This window comes from Atractosteus spatula, chromosome 12 (assembly GCF_055471065.1).
Source record: "Atractosteus spatula isolate fAtrSpa1 chromosome 12, fAtrSpa1.hap1, whole genome shotgun sequence".
NCBI classification, from domain to species: Eukaryota; Metazoa; Chordata; class Actinopteri; order Semionotiformes; family Lepisosteidae; genus Atractosteus; species Atractosteus spatula.
This window is the reverse complement of record NC_142717.1, coordinates 715222-741730: the sequence shown is the minus strand read 5'-3', so window position 1 is coordinate 741730 and position 26509 is coordinate 715222. Positions and strand designations below refer to the sequence as shown.

At 37.8% G+C, this 26509-nt stretch overlaps 1 protein-coding gene across 2 annotated transcripts; it reads right to left on the bottom strand.

The window, feature by feature from the left end:
- Positions 1-1896: 1896 nt before the first annotated feature.
- Positions 1897-24644, bottom strand: ddc (dopa decarboxylase). 2 transcript variants are annotated; one of them, XM_088928575.1, is made up of 14 exons: positions 24601-24644; positions 22260-22467; positions 19868-19981; positions 19334-19453; positions 16447-16581; positions 14975-15118; positions 11096-11162; positions 10666-10760; positions 8249-8316; positions 6001-6077; positions 4912-4931; positions 3936-4034; positions 3077-3178; positions 1897-2985 (listed from the first exon to the last, which is right to left on the bottom strand). In XM_088928575.1, the coding sequence occupies exons 2-14, from the start codon at positions 22458-22460 to the stop codon at positions 2785-2787; spliced, it is 1443 nt and encodes a 480-aa protein (XP_088784701.1). In that variant the 5' UTR covers positions 22461-22467; positions 24601-24644; the 3' UTR covers positions 1897-2784. The 2 variants fall into 2 exon arrangements, with proteins under 2 accessions (XP_088784701.1, XP_088784702.1); XM_088928576.1 differs by lacking the exon at positions 24601-24644 and adding an exon at positions 22625-22664.
- Positions 24645-26509: the final 1865 nt, after the last annotated feature.

Genomic DNA, 26509 nt, shown 5'->3' with positions numbered 1-26509 from the left:
GAGTATAAAGTATCAAACCGGACAGCAGTGTGTTTTACATAGCCCTAGACAACATTAGCTTTTTAACATGAATTGCGTATCGGAAATCTGTATAGTAACTAAGGTTAATGTTTTAAATGAAATCACCACTGTCAGGTAAACATTTTAAGAACACTTCAAAATATTTCAAGAGGTGTAAATATTTTAAATAATTGAAATCTTTCAAAAACACTTCAAAAATCATCATGGCCTCTTTAGTGATTTATTAAATCCATCCTCAGCTCAGTGGAGGGACGTTTGCGGCCCTTTGTCACCGCAGACAGAAGAATGGATTATAAGCACAGACATCAAATAATTATTTAATGGTAAGGATATTGTAGTAATCCCACATTCCTAAGGCTGTGCCTCTTGGATTTTGTTCTTATTATAATAATTAGTATTCCTTGAAATTTCCTGTGGGGAAGTGCAGCATCCACTGGATTATTTACCCTTACACAATACAGTACCAGATGTGTGTGGCTGCTGAGCCTTCTTTAGGTGTCAAGCAAGGCTCAACAGCCAAAACATTGTTTCATCTTATTACTTTTCAGGGTGTAATTAACCTTTACTGGTTCCTTAGCAGCCAACAGCCACTGACATATCTCCCTACTACGTTGGTTTTAACAATCGGACCCCTAGGTGTAGTATGCGTGGGTACGTTTTCAGATCGTTTCCTTTTGATTTGATTATAGCGACATCTGGTGGCTTTTATTTGAAACTTCTGGGCTCAATGCAAAACAGAGGCACAGCACTAACAACGGTTTCGTATCAAAAACAGCAAATGTTTAAAGAAATTGCTTCATACGTTAATCAGCATACAACAGTAATGCATATCTAATTAAAGAGACAAAGGCACAATGACAATTGGAAAGGAAATACACAGGAAAGAACAGAACTTTTAAAAGGCTAGCTGAACATTTTTCCTGCAAGTACTGGAAGAAATATATAATTAGGAAAACATAGCTAAAGAGAGCAACTAGATACATTACAATGCTTAGAGGAATGCCCTACACTGAAATGCTAAAATAACTGAAAGTTTTTAGTCCTGAACAGAGAAGAGAAGCACGAGACCTGATCCCAGGTGTCAAAATCCTTGGACTTCTTCAGAATCAGCTCTGAAACGTAACATAACAAAGAAGTAGAAACGACATACAGTAGATGTGCCTTCAAAACAGTTGTATGGAACAATGTAAGGAAAGAGCTTGGAATGTACTTCTGTCATTTGTAACTTTTCTTACGTGGAATCCTACTACTGTAGATGGGGGGAAGAATAATGTTTCTAAAAAAGCTTTACATTCTAATGCAGTCAAGTGTCGCAAATACAGTCGGCTTTATCCTTGTACATTTCAAGGTTTCTGAGAGAGAAAAGACTAATGTGAGGGCACTACAATACTAACCTACTATGTGGTGCTGACACATTAAATTATCACTATTTGCTACAAAACCTGATAGTTTTTTTTTGTGTAATATGATCCTACGGAGGAGATTGTAAGAAATAATGTGAGCTGTTGAGAACAAAATGCACAGGACAACAGGCCCTGCGTTTTAAAATCCTTTACCTGTATTACGTGCCTGACGTAGCACCTGTCGCATCATGGGGGAACTCGCGTTGTCCTTCAGTGAAATACAGCACTCACCACGATGCTGCACAAGCAGACCAGCAGGTCGGGACATGAGGTGCAGAGGCAAGACTGGCCAAGACTGATCCCCATAACAGAGCTGTGCTCAGGTCTCCTCTCCAGCCCTGTCTAGCCTCTTAAATCGGAGTTCAGACTGCAGGGTGATGACACAGCTGTTGACCAACTAATATTTAGTGCAATGTCTTCCTTAAGTCTTGATTCAAAACCAGTCACTCAGAAAGTTTCTGAGCCATGAAAGGAAATGCAGACAATCATCTTTATTTCTTGTTTCACATTTCGGATTTAAGTTCAAGCATCAGGATGCAGATCCCTTATTACACTATACAGAACATAAAGTGTACTCATCCAAAACCTATGGACAAACCTTTTCCAGTTGCCCTCACACAAAATCTCTTGCTATATTTTTAGCTCCCTGACCACTCTTTGGAAAGGATTTGAAGCAGCCTGGATAAACAGCAGTATTAAGGCTAAGCACACAGAGAAACACACAACGTACAACCTGCCTTAAGGCTTTGGGGTGTTTCTGCACTGTCAGTAGTCATTAGTACAGGGTGAGCATGGAGGTAGTGCAGACGGGACTACAGTATGCAGGAGAAGAGCAGGCTTGGTCTGATATCGAGCACAACACAGGAGACAGGGCTGTTAACCACACACACGCATTTCCACGTATGGACTGTGAATGAGAATTATTATTCAGAGCTCATCTTAATCTTAAAACTCTCAAGTTTTTAACGTCTCGTCTAAGAAAGATGATTAGAGTGGGCTAAAAAAAACATTTTTTTAAGTGTGAGTCTAACCAGGGATTAAGTTAAAAACATCAAAGCCATTTCATTCGCCGTAGGGCTAATATTAGGGAATTAGATCAATCATATGGCACACAGTCGCAAACTTGTTTCAGAACATCAACGGTGCAAATTCAGTCTTTATTTTACCTTCCGCAAAAAGCAAAACACGACTTTCAGCGTCCTTCTGCGGCTCCGCGTGAAAGAGATGGATGTTGAAGTGCCTGAGCTTGTGTTTTAGACAGGGGGTTTCGAAATGAAGCAGGCCTCGGCTGTGCGTCGGTGCCCGCCTTGATTTGATGAAAGCAAGAGTCGTCGAGGTGTGCAGCTATCTGCCTCCGCCCCTACTGCCGCGGCTCCTGCAGAACCTGGGAGGCAATTTCCGCGATGTGCTTCCAGGCGAACTGGATGTGTTTTGACTCTGTGGTCCGCGCACATACAGCGAAGCGCAGCACAAAACTGCCCGACAGGTGGCAGGGGACAAGGTGGATCTTCCTGGCATCATTTATTCTTTTAAGGAGTTTTTCATTCAAAGCATTAGATCCCTGTTTTAAATCATAAAAAAAACGAACCACAGTCAGAACGATTAATTTGCCTCTTCCTTTTCATCATTGACGAAAACTGGGAGAGGGTTACCTTCAGTCGAAAGCATACAAGTCCCAGGACGACCTCCGCGCTGATCTCGAATCGCTGGTCGCTGCGCACCAAACTCTCAAACTCCTTGGCCAGGCTCACATGCTGCAATGTTACAGAACATGGTTTGTGGTGAAGTGTACAAAAGGGTCTGGCGTCCATGCTGTGCAGGTGCTGTTCTATTGGCACCTTAATTAACTAATTAAGTTCACAAGTGGAATAAGGACCAGAAGACCAAATGACGCTCCTAATGTGAGCGGTCTCTCCCTGGTATGTGACTTAACCGGCCACCAGATGGCAGCCTTATGTTAACTACATCGGCCCTTGGTAGGCAAAATATTGAACATTGTCCTCTGCTTTTTAAAGGGTGTGACATAAAATAACATGTATAAATCACATAGGTAAGTCAGTGAGACTCCCATTTTCACATTGTGGTGAAAATACATCTGTGGGATATAAAAGAAATGAACAAACTACGACCAGAAAAACATATCTATGATTAACAAGAATAGCTAAATAGTACTGTACTCCATAAAGGGGCAGGCAGGTCATGTATATCTAATTAAAATACATTTCTATTACACCATTTAATGGTATGCTAAATAATAACTCTTTGAATTCCTTGCTCAATAAATACATATTTAACTACATTGACAAAATAAATGTTATATCTTTATAAGGCTCAATTACTAGCCGAGATCAAATTAAATGTGCCTGAACTGACTCATTAAAATGTATTTGTAATAGATCAGAAAACAGTTAAGTGAGGTCAGAGAGTTGGTGTATATGGTACCGTATATTCCCATGTGATAACAGATACCAAGTAAAAGAGAACTCAGCAGAAAAGTCCAGAATGACTCACCTTCCGAATGTACTGCTGCAGTCCTTTGAGCCCATACATACGGAACACAAACCACATTTTCAGAGACCGAAATCTTCGGCCCAGTGGTATCTGCCAGTGCTACATTGGATACAAGGATATTAACATTGTTTCACTTGTTTTTTTTTTTAAAGCATCACTGCACAAAATTAAAAAAATTTAAATCTTTATTAGACAAATCTAGTATTTATCGGGGGCAGCATAATGTCATACTTAAATCTTCGGATTTGTCTTGGGATCAAGTCCCTGCTGCAGACAGTGCTGCTGTACCCCTGAGTGAGGTGCAGTACTCCAGCTGCACCAGTCCGCCCAGCTGTGTAAGTGGGGACCAGCACTGCTGGCATGAGGCCTTGTAGTGGCCTGGTGCCCAACCCAGAGGGCCTAGACACCAGGACAAGCTCTGGACTGATTAACCAGGCCTGAGGTGTCACGTAGTTGTCAATGACACTGAAAATGCATTAAAAGTAAAAATTCAGAAAAGGAAGAACTGCTGAGTGGTGTAAATCATGCGACTGTAACAATCAAATGAAAAGCAAAAGGTATCTATGCACGAAACAAGCACCTTCAGGAACTGCTTTGCAGTAAAAAAATATTTTAAAAAAGTATTTAATAAAGATTAAATAGCAGGTAGAATAAACATAGCTGAGGTGACACGGTGATGAGCCATACAGTAAACTCTTCCTCTCATGTACTCAAGACAGTATGAGAATTCTACAAGATTGGTGATGTATTGGACACCACAACAGTGAACTAAAGTTTTTTTTTATTAAGATATTTCAAAAATAGAAACAGTTAAAAGAACAGAATTTTGATGCTTTTGATAATAATGATAGGTTTGGTATTATAAATTCAATTAAATTCTCAAGAAAATGCTCGACTAGTCTAAAAACCTCAGAAAGTTTGTGATTAAGGGTTATTATGAGGCAAATTGATTCCAATAGTCTTGTACAGTACTTACTCTGTAATCTGTGACAAGTCCTGGAAACAGGAAGAGAACAGGATAGAAATTAGTTGAAACAAAAACTGCAACCATTAATCACTCTTTAATTACAGTACATAAATCAAACATCTACAAGGTCTTTGCATTCTCTCTCCAAGAGAAATATTGGTATACATGGTGAGTAAGCAGATTAGATGCATGCTCCTTACATAGTTTCTCAAATCTAAAAAGTAATGCACATTTCAAAGAAACCCTTGTAATGTATGCAGATATCCCTGTCGTGCGAGAGAAAAATGTCAATGTTTTCATTCAAAAACACAGATAAATTGCAGACCACACTGCCTTTGCTTCAATACAAGAGAAAATGAATAAAGGTGTTTTTCACTTGCAATAAGCTATAATTTGATTTCACTTTTATTTCATATTGGCACTCTGGATTCAGGAGATGATGTAGTAGGTGACATGCAATCTTTTAACATCTACAGCAGCCAACCCAGGCGAAGGCAGATGCCTGTCACATAGCAAAAGATAATGAAACAGTCTTTTGTTTTCCTGTCACTGCAATTATGCCCCTGCTTCAGGCACAGCTGTGAGCAGAGTATTGAAGGGTAGCAATTGTGTGACCTGCTTCTAAAACGGTTGATAAACACTAGCTGCAGTCCAGCCTCCAAAGGGTTAAAGACACTATCCTCAGAAAGATCAACATGCACACTCATACTATCTCTGCAAACCCACAGTTTAGCCCACAAAGAAAGCTAATAAAAACTTACTATGATCACCCTTAATTTATCTAGATCCTCTGCGTCGTTTAGTCAAGCTTTGCCTTTTTGGTTGTTAGATTATTTTGAAATTAAATATCTTTTATTCCCAGACTGAACATATAATTCAACAAGTGATTGACTATTACCTCACAAAACTGGTTCTGTAAAGCAGGGGTACCGAAGAGATTTTAACTTCAGCACAACTGCCTTCAGAGTACAGTATTCATTCAGACAATTTGGTCATGTTCCTACCAGTAGTCACTAGCAAGGAGCAAACTGACTTCAGGCTATAAAAAAGTCAGCAGTTAAAAATCAAATACAACATCCTATGAATGAAGATTACAACCTGATTCTTGGTGATCATGTTTCAGATATAGTGGATCCATTTTGAAAGCTCCAACGATATCAGCTCGTTTCTTCACCCTACATGAAGAAAGAGGGGAGAGAAACTCAGTGAATTTTCTCAATATTTTAAGGACTTATAACTATAAGGGTGTTACAAAATCATGACCATTCATTTGTGTCTGTGAAAGGCCAGTTAGCATTATTTCTTTTTTTGTGGTCAGTGGATTTCATTGCAATATTTTGAATGCAAACATTTCATATTGTTTCTAGACTTAGAGTAGAGAAGTAGAACTGTAGAACTTGTGTTGGCTATTATTTCATTCGACATCCACAAAGCTGTATCATTTTTATCACTAGTTTCAACATTTCTACTTGTATTGCATACAGTACGATTTATAACATCGTGTTGTTACAGCTGTAGTATTTCTTCATGTGCCAGCTTGACAGCATGTGGGTAACTGCTGGCAGAATCACTGAACATGAAACCAGGAAAAGTAGCTCATTAAGAAACAGGCAAGACATCGATTCCTTCAACTGATACACTGTTCATTTCTAAACCTACATCATAAAAGGAAAATTATTTGGACTTCGTTCACCTTTACATTTTTAAGAGGAAAAGAAAGGCGAAAGAAATAGAAAGTCACTTGCTTTTTAGGGAAAAGGGTATTTTCGTAAAGTATTAAAATACAGATGACAACTAACAAATTACCACCTTCCTAAAATGATCCTATTAAATATGGAATCCAAAATGTAAAATTTCCAAACTGTTCTTCCATTAAGTATTAATAGCACCTCCACTCACCACCCTAATATTCACAGAGATAGAAATGACCTGCAGGCTGTTGCGTTTCAAGGCCCTGCTGATATACTGGTATATTACTGTATTTACAGAGATTGGCCTGTGCAATGGAAACAAGACAGGGCCTTTCAGAGGTGTTGAAACAAATGGCAGATGGGGAGGCCTTTTCCTTTTTTAAAAAGCCAGATGAGGCAGGTGACTTTGTGCTGCTGAATTCCAGGCACACTACCGAGAAACAGCAGCATCCCTTTCTGCAAGGACCGCAGCGCGACTCTATAACTCCGAACTACAACAAGAGGTGGTGGTGCACACTGACATCTGAGTTTGACAGCTGACACAGGACCACATGATGCCAAATTGTAATTCTTACTGTTGCTTATAAAATATGTATAATATACTACACAATCCAAAAGGCCAGTTTGGCATAGTCCATGAATCAAACAATCTTTGCTTGACAGAATCATACAGCAGCTGACAGTACTGCACAGTAACGGCAGACCATGTGGGGAATGGCTGTGACTGTGTGGAGCTGTGAGCTCGGACTCCTGTGGAGTCTCCTCGGTATCCCTGCAACATAACGGGGAAACTTGCTACCTGGAGGAGTGCTTCCCTGTACATTGACGTACTGTAGTTGCTTGAGCTGGAGAAATATGAATTTGATCTTTCCCATTACTTAATAAAGTCAGTCCGCCACATCGCTTTTGAGTTTTAAATACAAAAACACACCTAAAATTGCATTTGTACACTTTTTTATGTAAATAGTAGTGTCATTACTCTATTGTAGAACATATAAATTTGTTAAACACTTTATTAATACCTCATTGTTTTCACTTATTTTGGAAAATCTATCGGATTCCTTACATAATAAAGTAAACTGAAGCATGCAGTGGATGACTTAATTGTGAATATTGGTCTTTCAAGGTCAAGGCTAATAATCTTCATATGACATGAGTAGACTAGCAAGTTAGACAGCTGTGGTTGAAAAAGAATTGGCTTGAGTCATCATTTTCCATGGATGCAGCTTGAATTTTTGTAGTTATGTCAACGGACAGATACTCAAGAGCATTTGTGCTCCATCCACCCATCAGATTTCAGAAACCACTCTATCAAGCAAATGTAAGATTATGCTTAAGAATAAATTTTACTTTGACCTGTAGCATACTTAATTAATGAGTCCCATACTGTCTGCAATGGAGATCTGGAGACAGAAGTACCAAGAGCACCTCTCCCCAGAACAAGGTGGATAACAAGCTGGAAACAGGGGTGATACTATGAGATTAAGAATGGGAAATTGCAAAGAGATACTGTACAGAAAAAAACAGTAGCTTGATTATTTACTTAATTGAGTTTTTTGCTTTAGTATTCAGTTAAAACTTCTCTACCATGGCCATTCTGTATTTCATTGCCTTTATTATTTTTAAAGCACTGGTTGAACACTTGTGATGCTTACCACATAGCAGAGCAGTCAAAGTTCACCAAAAGCCACTTGTGAGGGTTAAAGTTGAAGGAATCTGCAAACTAGAATAGATACAGCACACAATGTAAATAAAATGAAACAGAAAAAAATGAATATACATATATTTAATATACAGTATATTTATGGCAAAGGTCCTTATATGAAATATATTGGCATATATTTGTTGAAAATTAATTTAATATTTGAAAATAATCAATTACTTTTCTAGCAAAACTCTGAAATGTTTAATTATTTATTTAATGAATTATTTAATCATCATCATTCATTTAAAGTTAGAATTATAATGATATAATCTTTCTATTTAAATGCCAGCAACAGTCTGTCAAAGTTTGATTTCAAAACAGTTTAATTGAGATGTTATGAAGGTGGGGTAAGTTAAGCCTTTCTCAGAGATAAGAATTATTAAAAATAAGAATTTCACAGAAATGTCTCTCCTTGCTTCAGTCAAGAAATAATCACACACAAAGGAGTAATTTGCACGCTACAGACATTATACGTGGTTTTTGATATTCTAAATTGTACTCTCAGTAAACTAATTTTGCCCATAGGGTTCTGTGTTTCAAATGCTAGATTTTACCTCAGACTCTGATACTGTTTAAGGGTTTTAAATGCTGTGTATGCTCAAAATGCTGAAATTTCCTAAGTTACTTTTTTTATAAACGAGACAGTTTTTTGCTCAATTCATGAAATTCCAAATAATAGAAAAATCCTTGAGACATCAAGCTTTTAAATACTTGTTTCTGATTTTAAACAACAAAAACAGTTCTTAGACCTTAAACTATTTACCTTTGCTTGCATTTCTAATATCCGCCCTGAATGCCTTTTGTAATATAATAAACACCCGTGAAAGGATACTAAAATGTTTGAGGTCTGAAAGGAATCGAGGGCTGTTGAATAGTTGCTATGCTGACAGATGCAGGGTCCTGGTAGTGATTCATTTCCTAGCAACCAATACATTTTCAGGAAACTCCAAACCACTGTCATTTACCTGCTGATAAAAGCCAAATCTTTTATGGTTTCCTAACTATCTCACTATTGTTTGAACTTCTGCCATTAATAAACAGTGATATTTCTTTGACACTGAGATCAGGACTTATCTAAAGGTCTACTGATGCCTCAGGAAATTACTTTACCCTTATCTTTGCTTGTGACCAGGCACTACTGAACAGCTACTGCAATTCAAAGGAAGTTTAATACTTTTTAATTCCACACTGATTGCTTTGTATATTACGACGTCTGGGAAATATTAGTTTTTCGTTTTATATGAGGTACTTTACAAAACAGTACGCTGTCTGGGGAAAACAATTTTGTAAGAAAATATGGTTTTTAATATACAATTTTAAAGGCTTCTGTTTTTATTGTTGTTTTTGGGATGGTGCACACAACATACTAATATAACAATACCCACAATACTAATACAGAGGTATTAATATTGCAGTATAAAATAAAAAATTAGAAACTATATTCTGGTAACATATATACAAAATGGGAATAAGTAGTGACAGTTGTTCAGATACTTTAATATGAAACCATGGCCAGACAAATTTTAGTTTAATTTAAACTATGCACGAGTAACTTATCCATGAGGAGATAAAATATTCCTGAAACTTTTCATATTGTTGAGACTGTATACCTCTGTTTAATATAACTAGTATCTAGGTATTGACTGTGTTAGACAACGGCAATTATTTACACAAATTGAACACATTTGTGCGCTGCCCACTGTCTTGAATGTTCTTCTGTGTCAGTGATAGTTGTGTTTAATTAGCAGGGTTGTGCTTTGATATTGTGATGCTGGAAAACACAGTAAATATCAGCATAACCATTGGCTGAAGTAGTACATCCTAGTACATTGGTTTCTGCCCTTGAGACATGACACCACACAATATAATAAAAAGTACACCTCTGGGGTCTGTTTAAAAAACACAGGCATCGTTTCCAGTGACATCTCCATACTATGACACTAGTGTCAGCACAGTCCCCACAGAAACACACACCAACAGAAAAAATCCCCAACAGTTTTGCATTGTCTCATACTGTACATGGGCAATTATGGACTGCTAACTGTTGCACTAGTACAGTACAAATACACAGCACACTGGTCTCAGATGTGTTCCAGTGGCCTGCTGAGCTGTAGAAGAGGCTAGCAGAGAACCCAATGAGAGCTGAAGAAGGGATGATCTTTCTCTTGTGGCATTATAAATACAACACTGACAGTACTGGTTTGCTACCGACAGATTTTTTTAAAACTAGTTTTAAACTAGTGAACAGTCCTATTGCAACTCTTCATCTTTTATGTGATGGTTGGTATTGACCTGTATCGGTCCTGGAAGTCTGAATCACTGAGCTGCTCGGTGCCGATTTCTGGGCAGGACTGTCTGGATTCTCACCTCCACTCCATTGAGGAGATGCCTGAATTCTGGGCAAATGAAAGCACTGCCTGCATAAGCAGCATCAATATGCATCCAGATGTTCTCCGAATTACCTAAAACAAGATTCAGATGTTAGACATAAAAATATTTTGTTTTATAATCTTTCTTAATTGCATAATATTATGCAGGTAAACAAGAGGGGACCTAAGAGAGCAAGCATATTAGACGTGAGCTTATAACAGTTAATTCAATAATGTTGTGGTCATAGAGTTTTGTTATTTTGTTCTATCAAATTCACTGCACTCCCAGTCAAAAATATGTACTATTTTCTGACAGCCCTTTGCAAGCGACAAAAGGCACCCAAGCAGAAAATTGTAGTAGCATGATAAAAACAGAACTCCCTGCTTGAGACCAGCACATAAAATGTAATTAAAGCAGAAATACTCACATATCGGGCCAAGTTCGCTGATGCGATCAAATGCACACGATGGTGTTGTTCCAAGAGTTGCACAGAACTGTAAACCACAAAGTTAAAAAGCACATTGAACTTAGATGTAACGCTTAAAGAATGTATAGCACGAGATGGTGATATATATTTTCAAGAAATTATTTTAAGCTGATAGCCTAATCACCAGTTTGTTCAAAACGTTTTTTGAGAGGGTCACTGTGAACTTTGTCCATAGTTTTGTTTTCTGCTGAAGCTGCAGTATTTTATAAGATGGACATACAGTACAGAGCTGGTTAGAACTGGAATGGAAGAAAACTGGACACAAGGGCTACTATGCAATTCTATGTAAGGACCAGTGTCGGCAAAAGAACAAGTAAAGGTTTATTCTATGCTAAAGAGATAAGAAAAAAGCACATCATTTTGGCTGTGGAGCCTTCTTCAGGTGCAGAACAATATCGTCTCTATTGCAGAGAGAATGGAGCGCCTGAGTTTCTCCTTGGGTGAGGTTAGACCTGTGTTTCCTGGGTGTGGAAAGGGTCCTGGGAGCTTGATTGTTATCAACTGATGGAAAATGGTGGGGGGGTGGGGGTGTCCAACAGCTCTGTTTAGGATTGATATTGTTAATGGCATCAATAATCGGGTTGTTGTCAGCTGCTGGTGAGGAGGAGTCATCAGCAAAATGTGCTCTGAGCCGAATCCTGTGGTAAAAGTGGTTGAAGCCAACACGGGTTTGGGGGATGTCCAGCATCTTAGGAACTGGGAAAAAACTGAGGCCTTTGCTGACAAGAGGCCGATGCCATGATCTACTGTTCCTTACTTGTTCCTACAGTCTGGAATTCTACACTGTGTTATGTGGGAACACGTGCTACAAAACTAAGAAACCAATTGTGTTCAAATTTAACATTTTATGAAGTATTAGTGAGGAAAGTTAATTTACTGTAACAAGTGGAAACTGGAACAGCAGACTGTGGAGATCCTGGCTGCACAGCACAGTGTACCACTGGGGAGTTTCAGAATAGAGACAGCTTTACGTTGTCCTGGTCTGGGTTCGAGACACAGAAGGTGTTTCCTGTCTACTGCTGTCCTCTGCTTTTACACTGATGCCCAAGCTGCTTTGTCAGGGCAACAGATAGATTATTATTAACACTTGATTCTAAGCACAATCATACACCTTGTTGCTTAAAGTTACAAAGCATTCGGATTTTGCTATTACATTGAAATGTTGCCCATGTTAATACTAGAATTGCCAGGGATATCCTCATTTCATTACCTTAAATGAAACCACTTGAAATGCTTGCACCTTTCTTATTTCTCCTGTGCCAACTCAACATAATCAAAACAAAACCCATTCTTTTTTGTCAAGGTCCTTTATATAAATACAGTGCTTGTGATCAGATACAGTATGTTTAGTTGATATTTATTTCATTAGAATGATATGCTATACAATGTATATGCAATTATGATGATATACCATGTTTATTTACGTAACTTACTACTGTATATCTATATCACTATATCATTCACTTTCGTGATAGCTTTGTGTTGCTCGACAATAGGGTTATTGTTGGTGTGCTTGTGACTCAGATGTCAGCTGTCTTGCACATGTAATAAAACCGTGAGTTCTCAACAGAGAGAGTGTATGTTCGATGGTGGTGGAAAGTTTCAAAACAAAAGGATATATATTCCTTTACAGAAATGCTGCCATAAAACAGTTAACGCCACAGTTAATAAAATGTAGTGTAGCTGCTTCAAAAACAAAATACCAAAGACATATAGTAAAAAAAGTAGGAAAATAAAAGACTGTTGGAATTTAAAATTATCTGTAGGAGGAATTGTTGTGCGGTAGTTGAAACAAGTATTGACATCCAGTTTCATTGTTCATATCTTGCCATGAAACTACAAGACAATATGAGAACTTATGTTATTTCTTTGCACTTAACCTTGTGCTCATCGATCTACAGTAGCATGTCAAGTGTAATAGGAAAAGAGTGGTACATGGAAAATTCAGCTTAAGCTTAAACTGAGCTTAAGTGTGCTTTACGCAAGTCATGTTGGGCTTTTGGAAACAAGGAATAAAAGTGATTATTGATTTTCCTGTGGCCTCAGGTTTGTACACAAACACAAAAATAAAGCAGGCTGGTGTGATGAAAAGACAACGACCTGGTGACAGCTCATCATCAGCTGCAACATCAGCAATAAATATGACGTCTTTACTATGAAGGAAGTTAGGCGATCTTTTTTTATCTATAATGCAAAGTGCCATGTTTTCAGGTAAATACGTTATCGCCCGTGTTGCTTGAGACATGTCTTCTTAGACGTTTACTGAAATTTATTTTACTCTCCACACGGCGAGGCGATAGAATAATGAGATTCACATTAATTTAGGATGGCAAGCACAGCCTTGACAAACACAATTAACAGCCACAAAAACCTCAGGGAGAGCCAAAAGAGATGGAGATAATGCAATTCAGATGTGCAACTGATGAAAGCCTTCTGCGTAGTTAGCACTAAGGAGAATATTCATGTGGATGTCGGACTACAATTATCCGGGCTGCGTCGTGTTTTACAGATGGGGCCTGGACCATAACACGGGGACTGCTTAATTACATCTGATTTTCATAAGCCACATCTAGATGTGGATGAGCCTTGCCATCAAGCTGTGGTGTCGCCATTTTAAATATCCAGTGCATTTACCCACTTTTTAGTTTCTACCAATCAGTAAAGTGAATCAATTGTTTATTGATATGGAATTTTCAACACAAAAACCCCAGAATGAAATAATATACTGTAGCATTTCTTCCCATCCTCCTGCCCCTCGTCTATTTCACCCGCCTCTATGTTTCTGCCAAAGCTTCCGTGAACTGCCTGTATGATCAGACAGCTGTGATAGAAGGACCACGCAATAAGATAATAGTTGAAATAATTTGACAATGCTAATAGGAAAACTCCAGGCCTCTCTGCTGCCACCCCCCTCTACCTGCCCAAACGGGCTCCAGGGATGACAATGGCATGAGCGATGGGTTCTGCACTGCGTTCAAGGGGAAGTTGTAACATGTGAATGATATAATAATACTAATTATTATTGTAACGAATATGTCCATGTGCATAACAGGGATCTTGGACGCCCGGGCTTAGGAAGGTCTTCTTTAGCTCAGCCGGCAAGACCCGGGTTCGAGCCCATGCTGTGGAGCGACGAACTGGGCTGGGAGTGGCGAGGGCACAAGCCCGAGAACCCCAATCCATTACATTAGAAATAAACAGTAACTAATCCAGTGTTAACAGCACTCCAGTTTTTGTAAATGCTTATTGTCGTTATTCACCCTGCTGGCGTGTATGCACACAGCAGTGTGGAGAAGCAGGTAAGGATCTAGACCTGTTACTGGAAGGCTATGGGTTCAAACTGCAGGTAGAGAACTGCTGTTGTACTCTGGAATACTCCACCCTGATTTCTCCAGCAGTATGTCCAACCGTGTAAAAAGGTAAAGTAACACATGAAATGCTTTGGATAACAGCATCTCCTAATAAAATAATGCGGTTACTAAGCTCGACTTGGTTTGAAAAAAATAATCAATGCTGCTTTCTCTATTTCACTATAAGCCCGTTGCTTGATTGTAATCAAAACATGGTAAGATCATACAGATATAAAAGTAAATTACTGAAAATCAGAAACTTGGTGAAAATCAAAGAAAACCAGAAGGTCTATCAATAACTTTCTCTGTTGTCTCCATTTGTAAACCTGTTTTCTGTTTAGTGGAAACTTTGAGATTTTTTCTTCTCCAGAAGTACCCCAGGGGTGTGAGGGGCAGTTGGTACAGCAGACTCACTCCGCCAGCTATAGGTTTGGTGCTCAATATTGTGCCGAAGTACGGAATTGCTCACATAGAAGGGGATGAGACCAGCTGCCTTGTCCGCTTCAATGGTCTGTCTGAGAGCTTCTCCTCGAGCAGCAAACTTGTCATCAGAAGGGATCATCTTCATTTTCACTCCACCTATCAGCCCCGCCCTTTCCACTGAGGAGTGTGCCTGTAGCAAAACAGAAGAGCCATTTCAGGACCCTTCCCTCAGTTCATACATTATACCAGAAATTACCGTGGTAAATCAAAGTACAGCAGTGTGGGGTAAAGCACGTGAATCATGCAAAATGCAGTACAGCAAAATAAATGCAGAAATATTCCACCACGCTAGAAATGTTTTAAAAATATAGTTCGTTTACTGTTAAACTTTTATAATGGTCGGAAACAAGGTTCTACTACTGTAAACAGAGCGCCCATCAGAAATCTTCAACTGAAAATGAACTAAGAATAAAGAGCCTGAGGGCGCTGTAAATTAACTTTTATCATTAATAGATTCAAAGAAGAAAACTTCTACTCTGTACTAAGTAAACTACACAGACAGCAGTTCATGGTTCACGTTCAAGGGAAAGGTTTATTCGCTGGCTGTGTTCAGAAAGGTCAGCAGTATCTCCAGGCGATTCCTCCCCCCGACAGCAGATCCAGCCTGTGTGAAACCACTTGTGGAGCGCTGTCACTTTCCATTTCTTATCAGCCCTTCAGCATCCACGCTGAGCACGTCACAGATCCTCGAGGCTGAATTAGAGGCCAGGGCTTGAGCGGCTCAAGGGAACTTAACACTTCAGGGGAGGGCTGCCTACTTACATACAGACACCTAACAGCCTTGCAGACCAGGCGCACACTTCCTCAGTTAAACAGATTTCTGTGTCACTGCGGACACTGACATTTGTGCAATCTTCATCTGGATCAGGCTAAATAAGTCCTTTGTTTGCCATCATCCATTAAGAAATATTTTAACTAAGATTAAGATTAAACATATTATTGAAATGAAATAATGTGGTATGATTCCTGAAAGGAAAAGCTTTATAACCTGAAATTTAGGTATAACATACGTTTTTTTGCACGTCATCATTTTTGTATGAAATCAGTCCTGCCACAACACTATCCTACATGCTTAGATAAAGAAAATGGTAGGAGAATATGAAAACTGAATAAAATAAAAATATAAAGCTTGAATTTGCATTTGTATTTATTTGTATTTCTTTATATTTATACTCTTTGACATTTCTTAATATCCTTGTTATTCTGAAAACATTTTATTGTTTACGTTCTTAAAAATCTCCAGTAAACGGCTCTCCAGGAAGAAGAGAGTATCAGATGTCGTGTGTCAAATGGAGTTTTTTAGGCTGCAGGGGGTTGCTGTGTGTACGGTGTGAGTTCATACACTGCAGAGTCACCGTGACACCGAGTCACTGTGTGAATATGGGTGCGAATATGTGAATATGCGAATATGTGAATATGGGTGCAGTTAAGCCCATTCGTGCCGTTTCACGTGCTCACCTGGTCAGAGGCGTAGGCCACCAGTTTGGGTATAATGTCCTCTTCGGCTGTCCCTGGGTTCTCCGCTTGGATATTTTTGACTGTTCTGGTTCGTGCAGCTAACAGGGCAACCAAAGTAGCTTCGCTAGCAGTACCCTAGGGGGAAACATTCTCTTAATTAAGGTTAACTCTCTTAATTAAAAAAGAAGAAAGAAAACACAACGTTTTGGCCGTGGAGCCTTCTTCAGGTGAAAAGGTGTTTTCTTTCTTCTTTTTTTCAGCATGGAATAAACCTATTACTTGTTCCTTTGCAGCCTACGCATGCTGACGCAGCTCCCCACCTGAACTGCATAATATACTGTCTAATAATGCCCAACACGCCTATTTTCGTGGGTTCTACCGACTACAGCCGCATATCAGCATAAACATTTGAATGGACAGTTAATAACTGTTTTGGATTTTACTGTTGTCTTCTTTTCACTCACATCCTTTACGCAGCAGTTCAGATATGCGTGTTTCTGTGTGCTATTCAAATAGATTTGTTTTTCAGCAGAGGCACTCTATGTTGTTAACAAGGACATTGTTTATACATGAGATGCTTTTATCTCAGTGTATGTACTGTATCCTCATGGAAATAAAACAAATTACCGAGATGAAATAAACACAATCAATATACTACATATCAGATGGACCTTTTACAACCAGTAGTTCCTAAATGTAATAATTATTTATATTTATAAATCTATCAGTAATTATTCATTTATATTTTTAGGCAACTCCTTCAGCATTAATTGAACACCTCCTATTATTTTTGAACAACGATGTTCCCACCCAATTTGGAAATATCAAATGTCATTTTTAATAAACATACTTCTGATCTTCCTAGACAGTCAGCTTTCTAAATCCTGCTTTCTGTGATCTGTAAGTGGTCAGCACTAAAATGGCAAAGTCTAGATTACATCTAGATTTACATTTTAAGATTAGTATAGCAAGTATAGCAAGCAAATATTCTGGCTGCTCAATAGATACCCTTCTCAGATCTTCTGAAGTTATTTACTGTATTTAATTAAATTTAACCTTATTACTTTTATTTATATTTGATAAATTTAAGACAATGAAAACTACCCTGTCTCAGAATGATTTTTTGATATTAAAATACTGAAAATCTTTGTCTTCCAAGTTTTATCTAAGGCTAAATTTAGATAACTCAAGAGGTGTTCGTGATTCTTGTACTCTATCACCTGTACACTGACATAAGCAGCGCTGCTCAAAGATTACAATTTCAATGTCCACTGTAGGGCAGGCTATTTCCATTTTCACCGTGTGCTTTAATAACCTTCAACCACAGACTGCAAGAGAGCTGTCTGCAAACTGTCAAAATGTTAGGTGTTATGTGTTGCCATAGTGAGTCATTTTCAATCGGAGTAAATCAGTAATGCAGAAAAAAGGCACAAAAAAGTTTATGGTTTATAAAGACAGGCCTGAAATTATCTGCTGGCTTTTTCATGTCACATCTGATACATTAAGAGCTTCTTCTGTTGAGATGTTCTATCCACAAACAGAATTAATGACCAACTTGCATGGACACGTATTCCCTTAGCTGTTTCCAAAGCTACACTAAATGGCTATTTCCTGGAGTATTCAAGTGTTAAGAGGAAAAGGGAAAAAAATCAATGTCACACAGATTGCAGTCAATATGAGAATAAAACACAACATGATTGTTTTTCAGAAAAAATCCAGAACCCCAAAAAAAAATAGTCAATTATTATGTCTGTCAAGCATAGCTGACATTTACAAAAAATGATCGAGATGTTCTTCAGTAACAAATCCAGAAGCTGGTTCTTTATCATGAATTCCACACCTTGCAGGTCAAGTTTCCTTGATAAAATATTATCTGAATATTTCTAGTAACTTAAGTCTTTTTCTGAGATTCAGAATGATGCCTTTGAAACCTTTCATACAAGTGCTTATTATAGATTTGCCTGCTTTTGGCAAATGTTATCAAATTCTAGTTTATGTCTGCAGTGAAGCACTTTCAAAGAAATTAAATTAACAAAAGACCCCAAATGCATCACAATCTTATGAAAACAATTTAAATAACCCATTATGTAACTTAATAACATACTTTAATGTTAGAAATAAATTACGAAAAGGAATCATTTTCTTCATTTTGGCACTCCAAATTCAGTTTAAACAAATCTTATCGTGGTAAAGACCCAGGATAAAAACATTTACAAACGCTCAGCCTAGTGCTGTGGGCTCAAAGAAGAATCAGTACACAAGGGAGAGAAAACCTTGAATGTCTAATTGCACTTTGTAACGAAGAAAAGTTGAGGAATTAATTTGAACTCACAGACACTTGAAAGCTGTGACAGAGATAACATGAGCCTTAACTAGTTGCAGAATCCACGTTACCTTCCTTTCCTTTAAAATACATACTAACTGACTGAAATATTTGTCCTAGAGAAGACACTGACCCTTCTTTCAGATCTTGGGATTCTACTGTTTTGTGTCAATAAATTGCCAATAGCTCTGCCTACTGTACATTTTTGCTGAATACATTAAAAAATAAATGGGATCTGTCCCAGTTCTTGGCTCTGCTCTCCTGTATTTCTACATTTGAAAAAGTCTTAACATTTTAAACTAATAAAAATATAATCCAGGAGAAAATCTTGTTAGTATGTATTCATTCTGTGTGCGCTGGATTCTGGACATAGTTCGGTTACTACAATATATTACACAATTAAGGAGTTTAGGCTCATGTTAAGGGAGTTACTGCACATTTGAATTGATTCAGACCAACAAAGAATGCCCAGATAAAAACATTTAAGTGAAGATCTCAGCCTCAGCATTAGGTCATGTAAACCAGTCTAATCCAGTTAACTAGTATGCAAACGTAATGCCTTACCTGTATCACACCCCCACCTTGACCGGCTGTCCCAGCCAGGAATTCCTCTGGTAACTTCAGCATCTTCCCCAGCCAGTCCAGCATGACCGTTTCCAGCTCTGTGCAGGCAGGACTTGCAGCCTGAAGGGGGTTAATCTGCTTACTTCTCTTGCTTTTCACTTCTTACCATTACCATTAGAACCATTAGATTACCATTAGAACCTTTACTCAATACGAGAATTTTACTTGTCCATTGAAAACCATAAACTACTGCTCCATACAAATAAACTGTAGTCACATTTTTGAATTTTTTATTAATAATAAACAATGAATAATGCTGATGAAGGGTCCCTCGGAGAAAAAAAAGCATACATTTCATTAAAAATTGAACATTGGAAAATGTGAAAGATTGACCATTTCTTTGTAAATCAAAATAAATAAAATCCTTCAGTGTTACCAGACTTATCACTTCAGCTAATTCAGACTCACATCATTAAAACATTTAACACAAAAAGGTCTGGAAAATAAAGGAGGAGGAGATTAACTGTTACACACCCAGGAAAATCCAATGCATCCGATAGCTCCGGACAGCATGTCAGCAAGCATTGCAGGAAACGAACTGGCAGTAGGAAAATAGGCAAAGAAATAAGGGCTGTGCCAGTGGGTGACCTTCAGGAGGGAAATGAAACAAAGACCGTTACGATGAAGACGTCGCAGTGCATCCAAGCGACCTGTGTGAGATTGAATATTTATATACACACACAGGCTACAGGCATTCCACTTCTTTCCTGACTTGTCTAACCCTTCTAACCCTCTTCTGATCAACTGCACCTGATCGAGCCCCTGTGCTTAGTGTGGTCTACCTCCAGCTCCCTCTCCACACTTGCAAACTGCGCAGGCCAATGTTTCAATGAGAATATGTTGTTTTTTTGGGGGATGTAAATAATTCAGTATTTTTTTTCTTTTCAAATCAAGTACATCTTTAGAATTTAAAATATATTTTCTATTATAAAACTGGAATTATTCCGTGACCTCAGTAGTTTGCAGGAGGTTGAAGTGTCTTTTCATACTTGTACTCCACAGGTAACTTATAAGTAATTCTGGAAATGAAAAAAAAAAGCAGACAAGAACATATACAATAGTGAAACTGTATGTAATAAGTCTAATAGTGACAATATTTAAAGGGCTTAAACTGTTATCAGTGCTGTATAAATACTAGCATTGTCGATTAGGCTGTAGATGTGTTTAAAATTGGATCAAATAAACACCACATAAACATAAACTTAGAGTGTTGTTAATTGTTACACTACTATTACAAAGCAGAAATGAGAAAATTGTGCAAAGGTGTTTGGGATAAAATTGGGAGGACAGCAGTCTGAAGATATTACTTCAGGTTAATTTAGTGTCCAGCTCTTATGTGGAATGTTTTTTGTTTCATGTAATGAAGAAACGCTTTTGAACTCTATTAGCCATTTATCCTTTTGATTACTGGTTAGCTCATCAGCAACCCTTGTCCCTGGAAACACACCTTCAAGTGTAGGTGTGCCTGGGCTTTCTCTAAAAATATAAAATATAGTGATAAAATATACAACTCAGTGGACTCATGAGTTGGTCTTATCTCTCTTGGGCTGTTAAGGCCTTAGTTAGGTTAAAAAATGTTTGACTTTTTTTCATTATTAGAGGGAGAAAACTTTATAGTTATCGCTCAACTCATAACCATTTTTCAGCCCTTATTTAATTTACATGATGTATGAACACTTGTAAACAACTTGATGCTGATGTTCTGTGTTGAGTTAGTATAAGATCAAAGTTAAAGCACTAATCTTGGTGGTTTGCAGTTGGAGTTTAATCATTACCAGGCCTGTGGTAATTCTTTATATTCAGAACTGCGACAGTAACAAGAAAAGTCCTAGACTTTGAACAAAATATACTGTACTAGTCAATGACGTGAACATTTACAAATATTTTATTACTGACAAAAAAATGTTATTACTTTATATAATTCTAAAAAAATTAAAAAAACGTATTTTTAAAAGAAGTTATTTAACACCACCTTATAAATAAAAGCAATTTTTTAGCTTCCTATACAGGTAATAAGTGTAAGGTTTATGGTTTCTTATTCATCTCCTTCCCATTGCAAATAAGAATATCATGATTCTAGAATATTAGATATTCAATTAGAATACTGAATTTGGTTACAAATTGCCCTAGTTTGTTACAAAAGATACTGTTTAGCCAACTGCGATGTGATTTAACATCAATACATAGACAACGATAAAACCCAAACCTATGACAAAGTACACTTTGTGACACACTGCAGAGACAGCTGAGAAGGAGACGAAAGTTCTTCTTTGCGTATTTTACATCAGATGATGCAGTTTGCAGACATCCAGTCAAATAACAGTAATGGTGAATATTTTCTTTACTTTGACTAAAGATAAAGATTTTACATTATTCATGTGACAAAACTTGCACACATGCTTCTCCAGCATCATGTAATTTTGAATATCGATAATTAATGATATATATGGCCTTCCATAGAAAATGGGTTCTTATACCCCTGGATCGTCAGACAAAGCCAAGAGATAAGCACAAGGCAAAAAGAGAGAAATGGGTAACATACCCTTTCATCCGTGAGAGTCTGGCTGTATATAATTACAAATTGACAATGAATTCAACTTTATTTTAAATATGTTTGATAAATTTCAGAACCTTTTAGCACATCACAGATAAGGCAATAATAGGTGATAAGTGTCTACATTCAACAGAAGACCAATGACAATGCAATTTCTGAGAAAAAACTAGAGTTAGTGCCTTTCACTTCAAGAAAACAAAAAATAAGTATTGTGACCTCTTTCAGCTTGAATTAAAATACATGGAACATGTCCTATCAAGTTTGTTTCCATCATGGTACATTATTCCGTCTGCTTTTTTATTTTGCTCTCACCCCTGGCATGATGACCCTCTCGATGTCCCTGACGATCTCGTCGAAGGACTCCGGCTCTTCCGGGGCCTCTTGGGGAACCAGCGCTCTCAGGTAGCCTGGCTCGACGTCGGGAAACACCGGCCTCTGTTCGATGTTCTCTAGATAGTCGCTAATGATGTCAACCATCTCCTTGCCTCGTCTTCGGAACTCTGCTGGGTCCATCTTCTCACTGCGAAATCAAAGCCCTCAGAATTTCTCTCCACAAAGAACTGCAAATAATGTGCAAGAGCAGCAAACTCTGGGCTCTTCTAAGAAATAGCTGGATTAAATGTTAGATTTACTTATCTGCTTAAATAGCAATGGAACAAGATGCACCAAAAGGTCACCTGTTTCTATGTTTCTTATGTTCTGATGTAATTGGAAATGTAGTCGGAAGGTGTTGAAGAAACTGCGGAAAGCTGAACACTGTACTATTAAGGCTATAATGATAACAAAATAATGTAACGCAACGGGGGCTCAGGCGGGCGCCCTTGCCGCATCAGGTCGGCCCCACACTGTCCGGGGCTCGAACCCGGGACTTCCGCGTCTCTCTGCAGCGACCTAGCCCCGTGAGCTAAAGAGAGATCTCTCCACAGCCCAGTAGCTGTAGTCCTGCTATCACAGGGAAGGGCGGTGACGTCACCTGCTCTGGTACGCCGGCTCTTACACAGTGCCTGTCGGCTGTAAGCGTTACAATAATAATAATAATCTCTTGATTATTAATTTAAAATGAGGAATTCCGGAGAATAAAAAGATCTTTACTTGGCGTGAATACTTGTTTTGCTTTTGTTTGATGGTGCTTCCCTAGTGATTTGAGATGACACAGGGACTGCTGTGGTACAGTGGTTCAAGATAGCTGGCTTGTCCAAGCTACACAGACACTCAGAAGGTTTGCCTGTGCTTCATTTCATTATTCAACAATTTCATAGTGAAAGACCACTGACACTAATTACCACCTTCTTTGGTAGACAAACAAATCAGTTAAGTCTTACACAGACATTGTAGAGAGTAATATTTTTAAAATTGAATTTCTAACCTAAATTGAAAGAGAAGATTGGTATAGGGACATTCTGAGTTCTAAAAACCTTGAGATTGTTGTTGCAGCTATCAACTGAATAAAAACCACTCCAAATGTTCTTTTAAACGAATTTAAACGTAATTAAAAAAAAATTATTCTTGTTAGAGGAATACGGCAGACACTTCTAGAAATGGAACAGTTTGCTGTAGAAAGCAGGCTGCAATGAACAGTAGGCAGTATGTAAATACCAAACACCTGAAACACGTCAGACATGTACAGTGTCTTATTTTGAACAAAATATTTCAATAAATGATCAATTTTCACAAAAGAATCTGAAGACAACTGAAAAAGTATAATGCCTAAAGTACTTAAAAGACCATGTTTGAAATATAGCCAGAGGGACTTCAGTATGATGCAGAGAGGATTTAACAGGAATCGCTAGTCTATCGTGGCTATTGCAATTCATTGAATAAGCAAAATAACACATTACACTGTTTACATTTTTACTTTTGAAATCTTGTTACAATGTCGTCTAATATTGCCTTCTGTGCTTGATTAAACACAGCGAACTGTTGCTTTCCTTAATCCATTTTAATACTTTGTAATCCAGATGTAAATGATCGAGATACTCTACAGACGCTTAGATTGATTACTTTTAAGCAAATACAATTTAAGTCTTGTATAGAGGAGACCTCACCTACTATTAACTTACAGTATGTATGTTCTGTAGCCTTGCTGTTTTATGAGTACAACAATGTAGTTTGTTTACCTTTTATATTACCGCCTTTGAAAAGCATTCTATTTAAACTAGATACAAATCAAGGTAAAAAAACATTCTTCCTTATAAATATTTTAATTTTTGAATCACAAAAAATGTAACAAAACAAAATGTAACCTCCTAGCCATCTCCTATTTTTAAATATTTTCCATATGTTGATTTATTCATATTATTCAAACCTAAACCTTTTTCAATTAAGATAATGAAATTCATTTAGTATGCCATAAGAATAGTTGTAAGTTAATATTTAATGTGATTTTTCTACAAAGAGATCTAACCTTTCAAAATGTGATATGAAACTTGCACAATAAAAAAGAACAATCAATGGGGATTAATGTTAGTTAGCAAACTGAGCAAAGAAAAAAGAACAAACAGAGACCAAGATTTCTTTTCTGTCACTCTGTATCCACACTATTACACAATATTCTGTACTTTGCACATTCAAAATCAGACTCTCCGGAATATCATTTGCTCTCTTTCACCAACTTCATTAATCTGAAGACATATAATGTGGAAACAATACTTACATTGTGGTGAAGACACAGTCGTCCCTGTCAGTCTCTACTTGCAGCAGTGGAAACGACACAAAACAGACTGTGCTTATATGCTGAGTGCCCCCTTCAGACAGCCAATGAGCACTTTCTTCAGCTTATCACAAGAACGATCCTCTGAATCACACAGGTTAAATACACAAGGGACTAAAAAAACGGCTAATTATTAACAGCACCATTTATTCATTCATAACAGCTTTGGTGCTGTTTTTAGGAAAAGCTTGATGGTAGGCATCATTGTGAAAAGATTTGATGTGTCTTCACCGAATTAAAGAAAAATTAAGATTTCAAAAGAACCGAGAACGATTCCATCAATAGGAACTCATATAATACTAAACTAGTATATTTATGACAGCTGAGTTATTAAGATGTTTCTGAAACAGTTTTTTGAAACTGTTTTTAAATGCTGAACTAATTAACAAAATTCATACCGTATATCAACAGACTTCTTTATTTTATTCAGCTTGAGTGACAGGCAATGAGGAAAGAAATAATACCGCATTCACTCGCGGATCATCCAGCACCGTTGAAGCTATTCTTTCACTGGTGTACCACAAGACCAACTGATGAGACATTGACAAATGCTGCATCTTTAATCCCATTAGGTTTAGCCTGTTTGGCACAGACTGCTGGAGGTACAGTGACCTGTAAATGGAAAGACTGGTTCATCAATGGACATTTTTCTATCTTCTTTATCTGTTGCAGCCTTGCTACACTCGGTCTATAAATGGCCTAATTTTCCTTAAGAGTTCTGACTTTTTGTTTTCTCTGGCACTTAAAGGTCATTGGTAACACAGGTCTTTATTTCTTCTTGTGATGCATTCAGAGCTCCTGAAATTTGAATTTCATGTAGGTTGGAGTTACTTGCAATGTCCTCATATGCTTTGCTGTCGTGTGCCGTCTGAAAGCCTGAACTGAACTGCAGTCACTTCTTGACCTGGAGATGTCATAGAAATCAGGTGGGTACGGCAAGCTTAAATCTACCGGAAAATCGGAAACAAAATAGCAAATAAAAATTAAATAATTTTATGAATCTATTAAAGTTATTTCAAATCGAATTAAAATGTATTTCAGACTAAATCTGTGTCCTCTTGCCTTTGAGGCTTCAGACCTGCTTTAATAGGGGATGATTTTTAATTCAGTTTGAACATTTGAATTTATTGTGACCTGAAGACCTCAGAACAAATGTCAAAACACAATAAAACTAAAACACTCGTGTCACTTCGCTCACAAGTCCCCCCCCCCGCCACCATCTTTAATTCTGTCTGCCATCTCGCCCTCCGACTCGCCTGCATCTGCACTCCGACTCTCTGCCTCCTCTTCTGCCTCACTCCCTACCACCGCATCTGAACTGACATCTAACCTGCTCCAGCCCTCCTCTGCCTCCTGCAAAATAGCCTCAAACACTTTGATTTAAATATACTGTAAGAACTCTTTGCGTCTTTGTGTCCACTGCAGAAGACATTTAGAAAACGAATGACGTGAAATTAATGTAAATTGCTCTAAACACTGAGCAAATGCTTCCTGATATGTGCATTTTTAATAGAGAATAGAAGTAATGTAAAGCATAACCTAATCAGAAATCTTTTCCCCTTCCTTCAGATATGCTTGTTGACAGTAATGTCATGCTGTACACAGGACGAGGAAGCTTCCAAACTGCAATAATCTGATGCCACTGGAAATCCTGGGATATTAGCGAGCAGAAGGGTAGGAGTTTTGTGAAACTGACAGATGAGACACTAACCACTAAACTTATTTCCTGGGTCTCAAAAAGATGAAGCTTTCTGATAACGGATGTATGAAAATCAAAAAGTCTTTTCCTGTTTCCAATACTGCATATCATTAAGATCAGGTAATACAGGGGATGTTTATATCTTCTATAAAA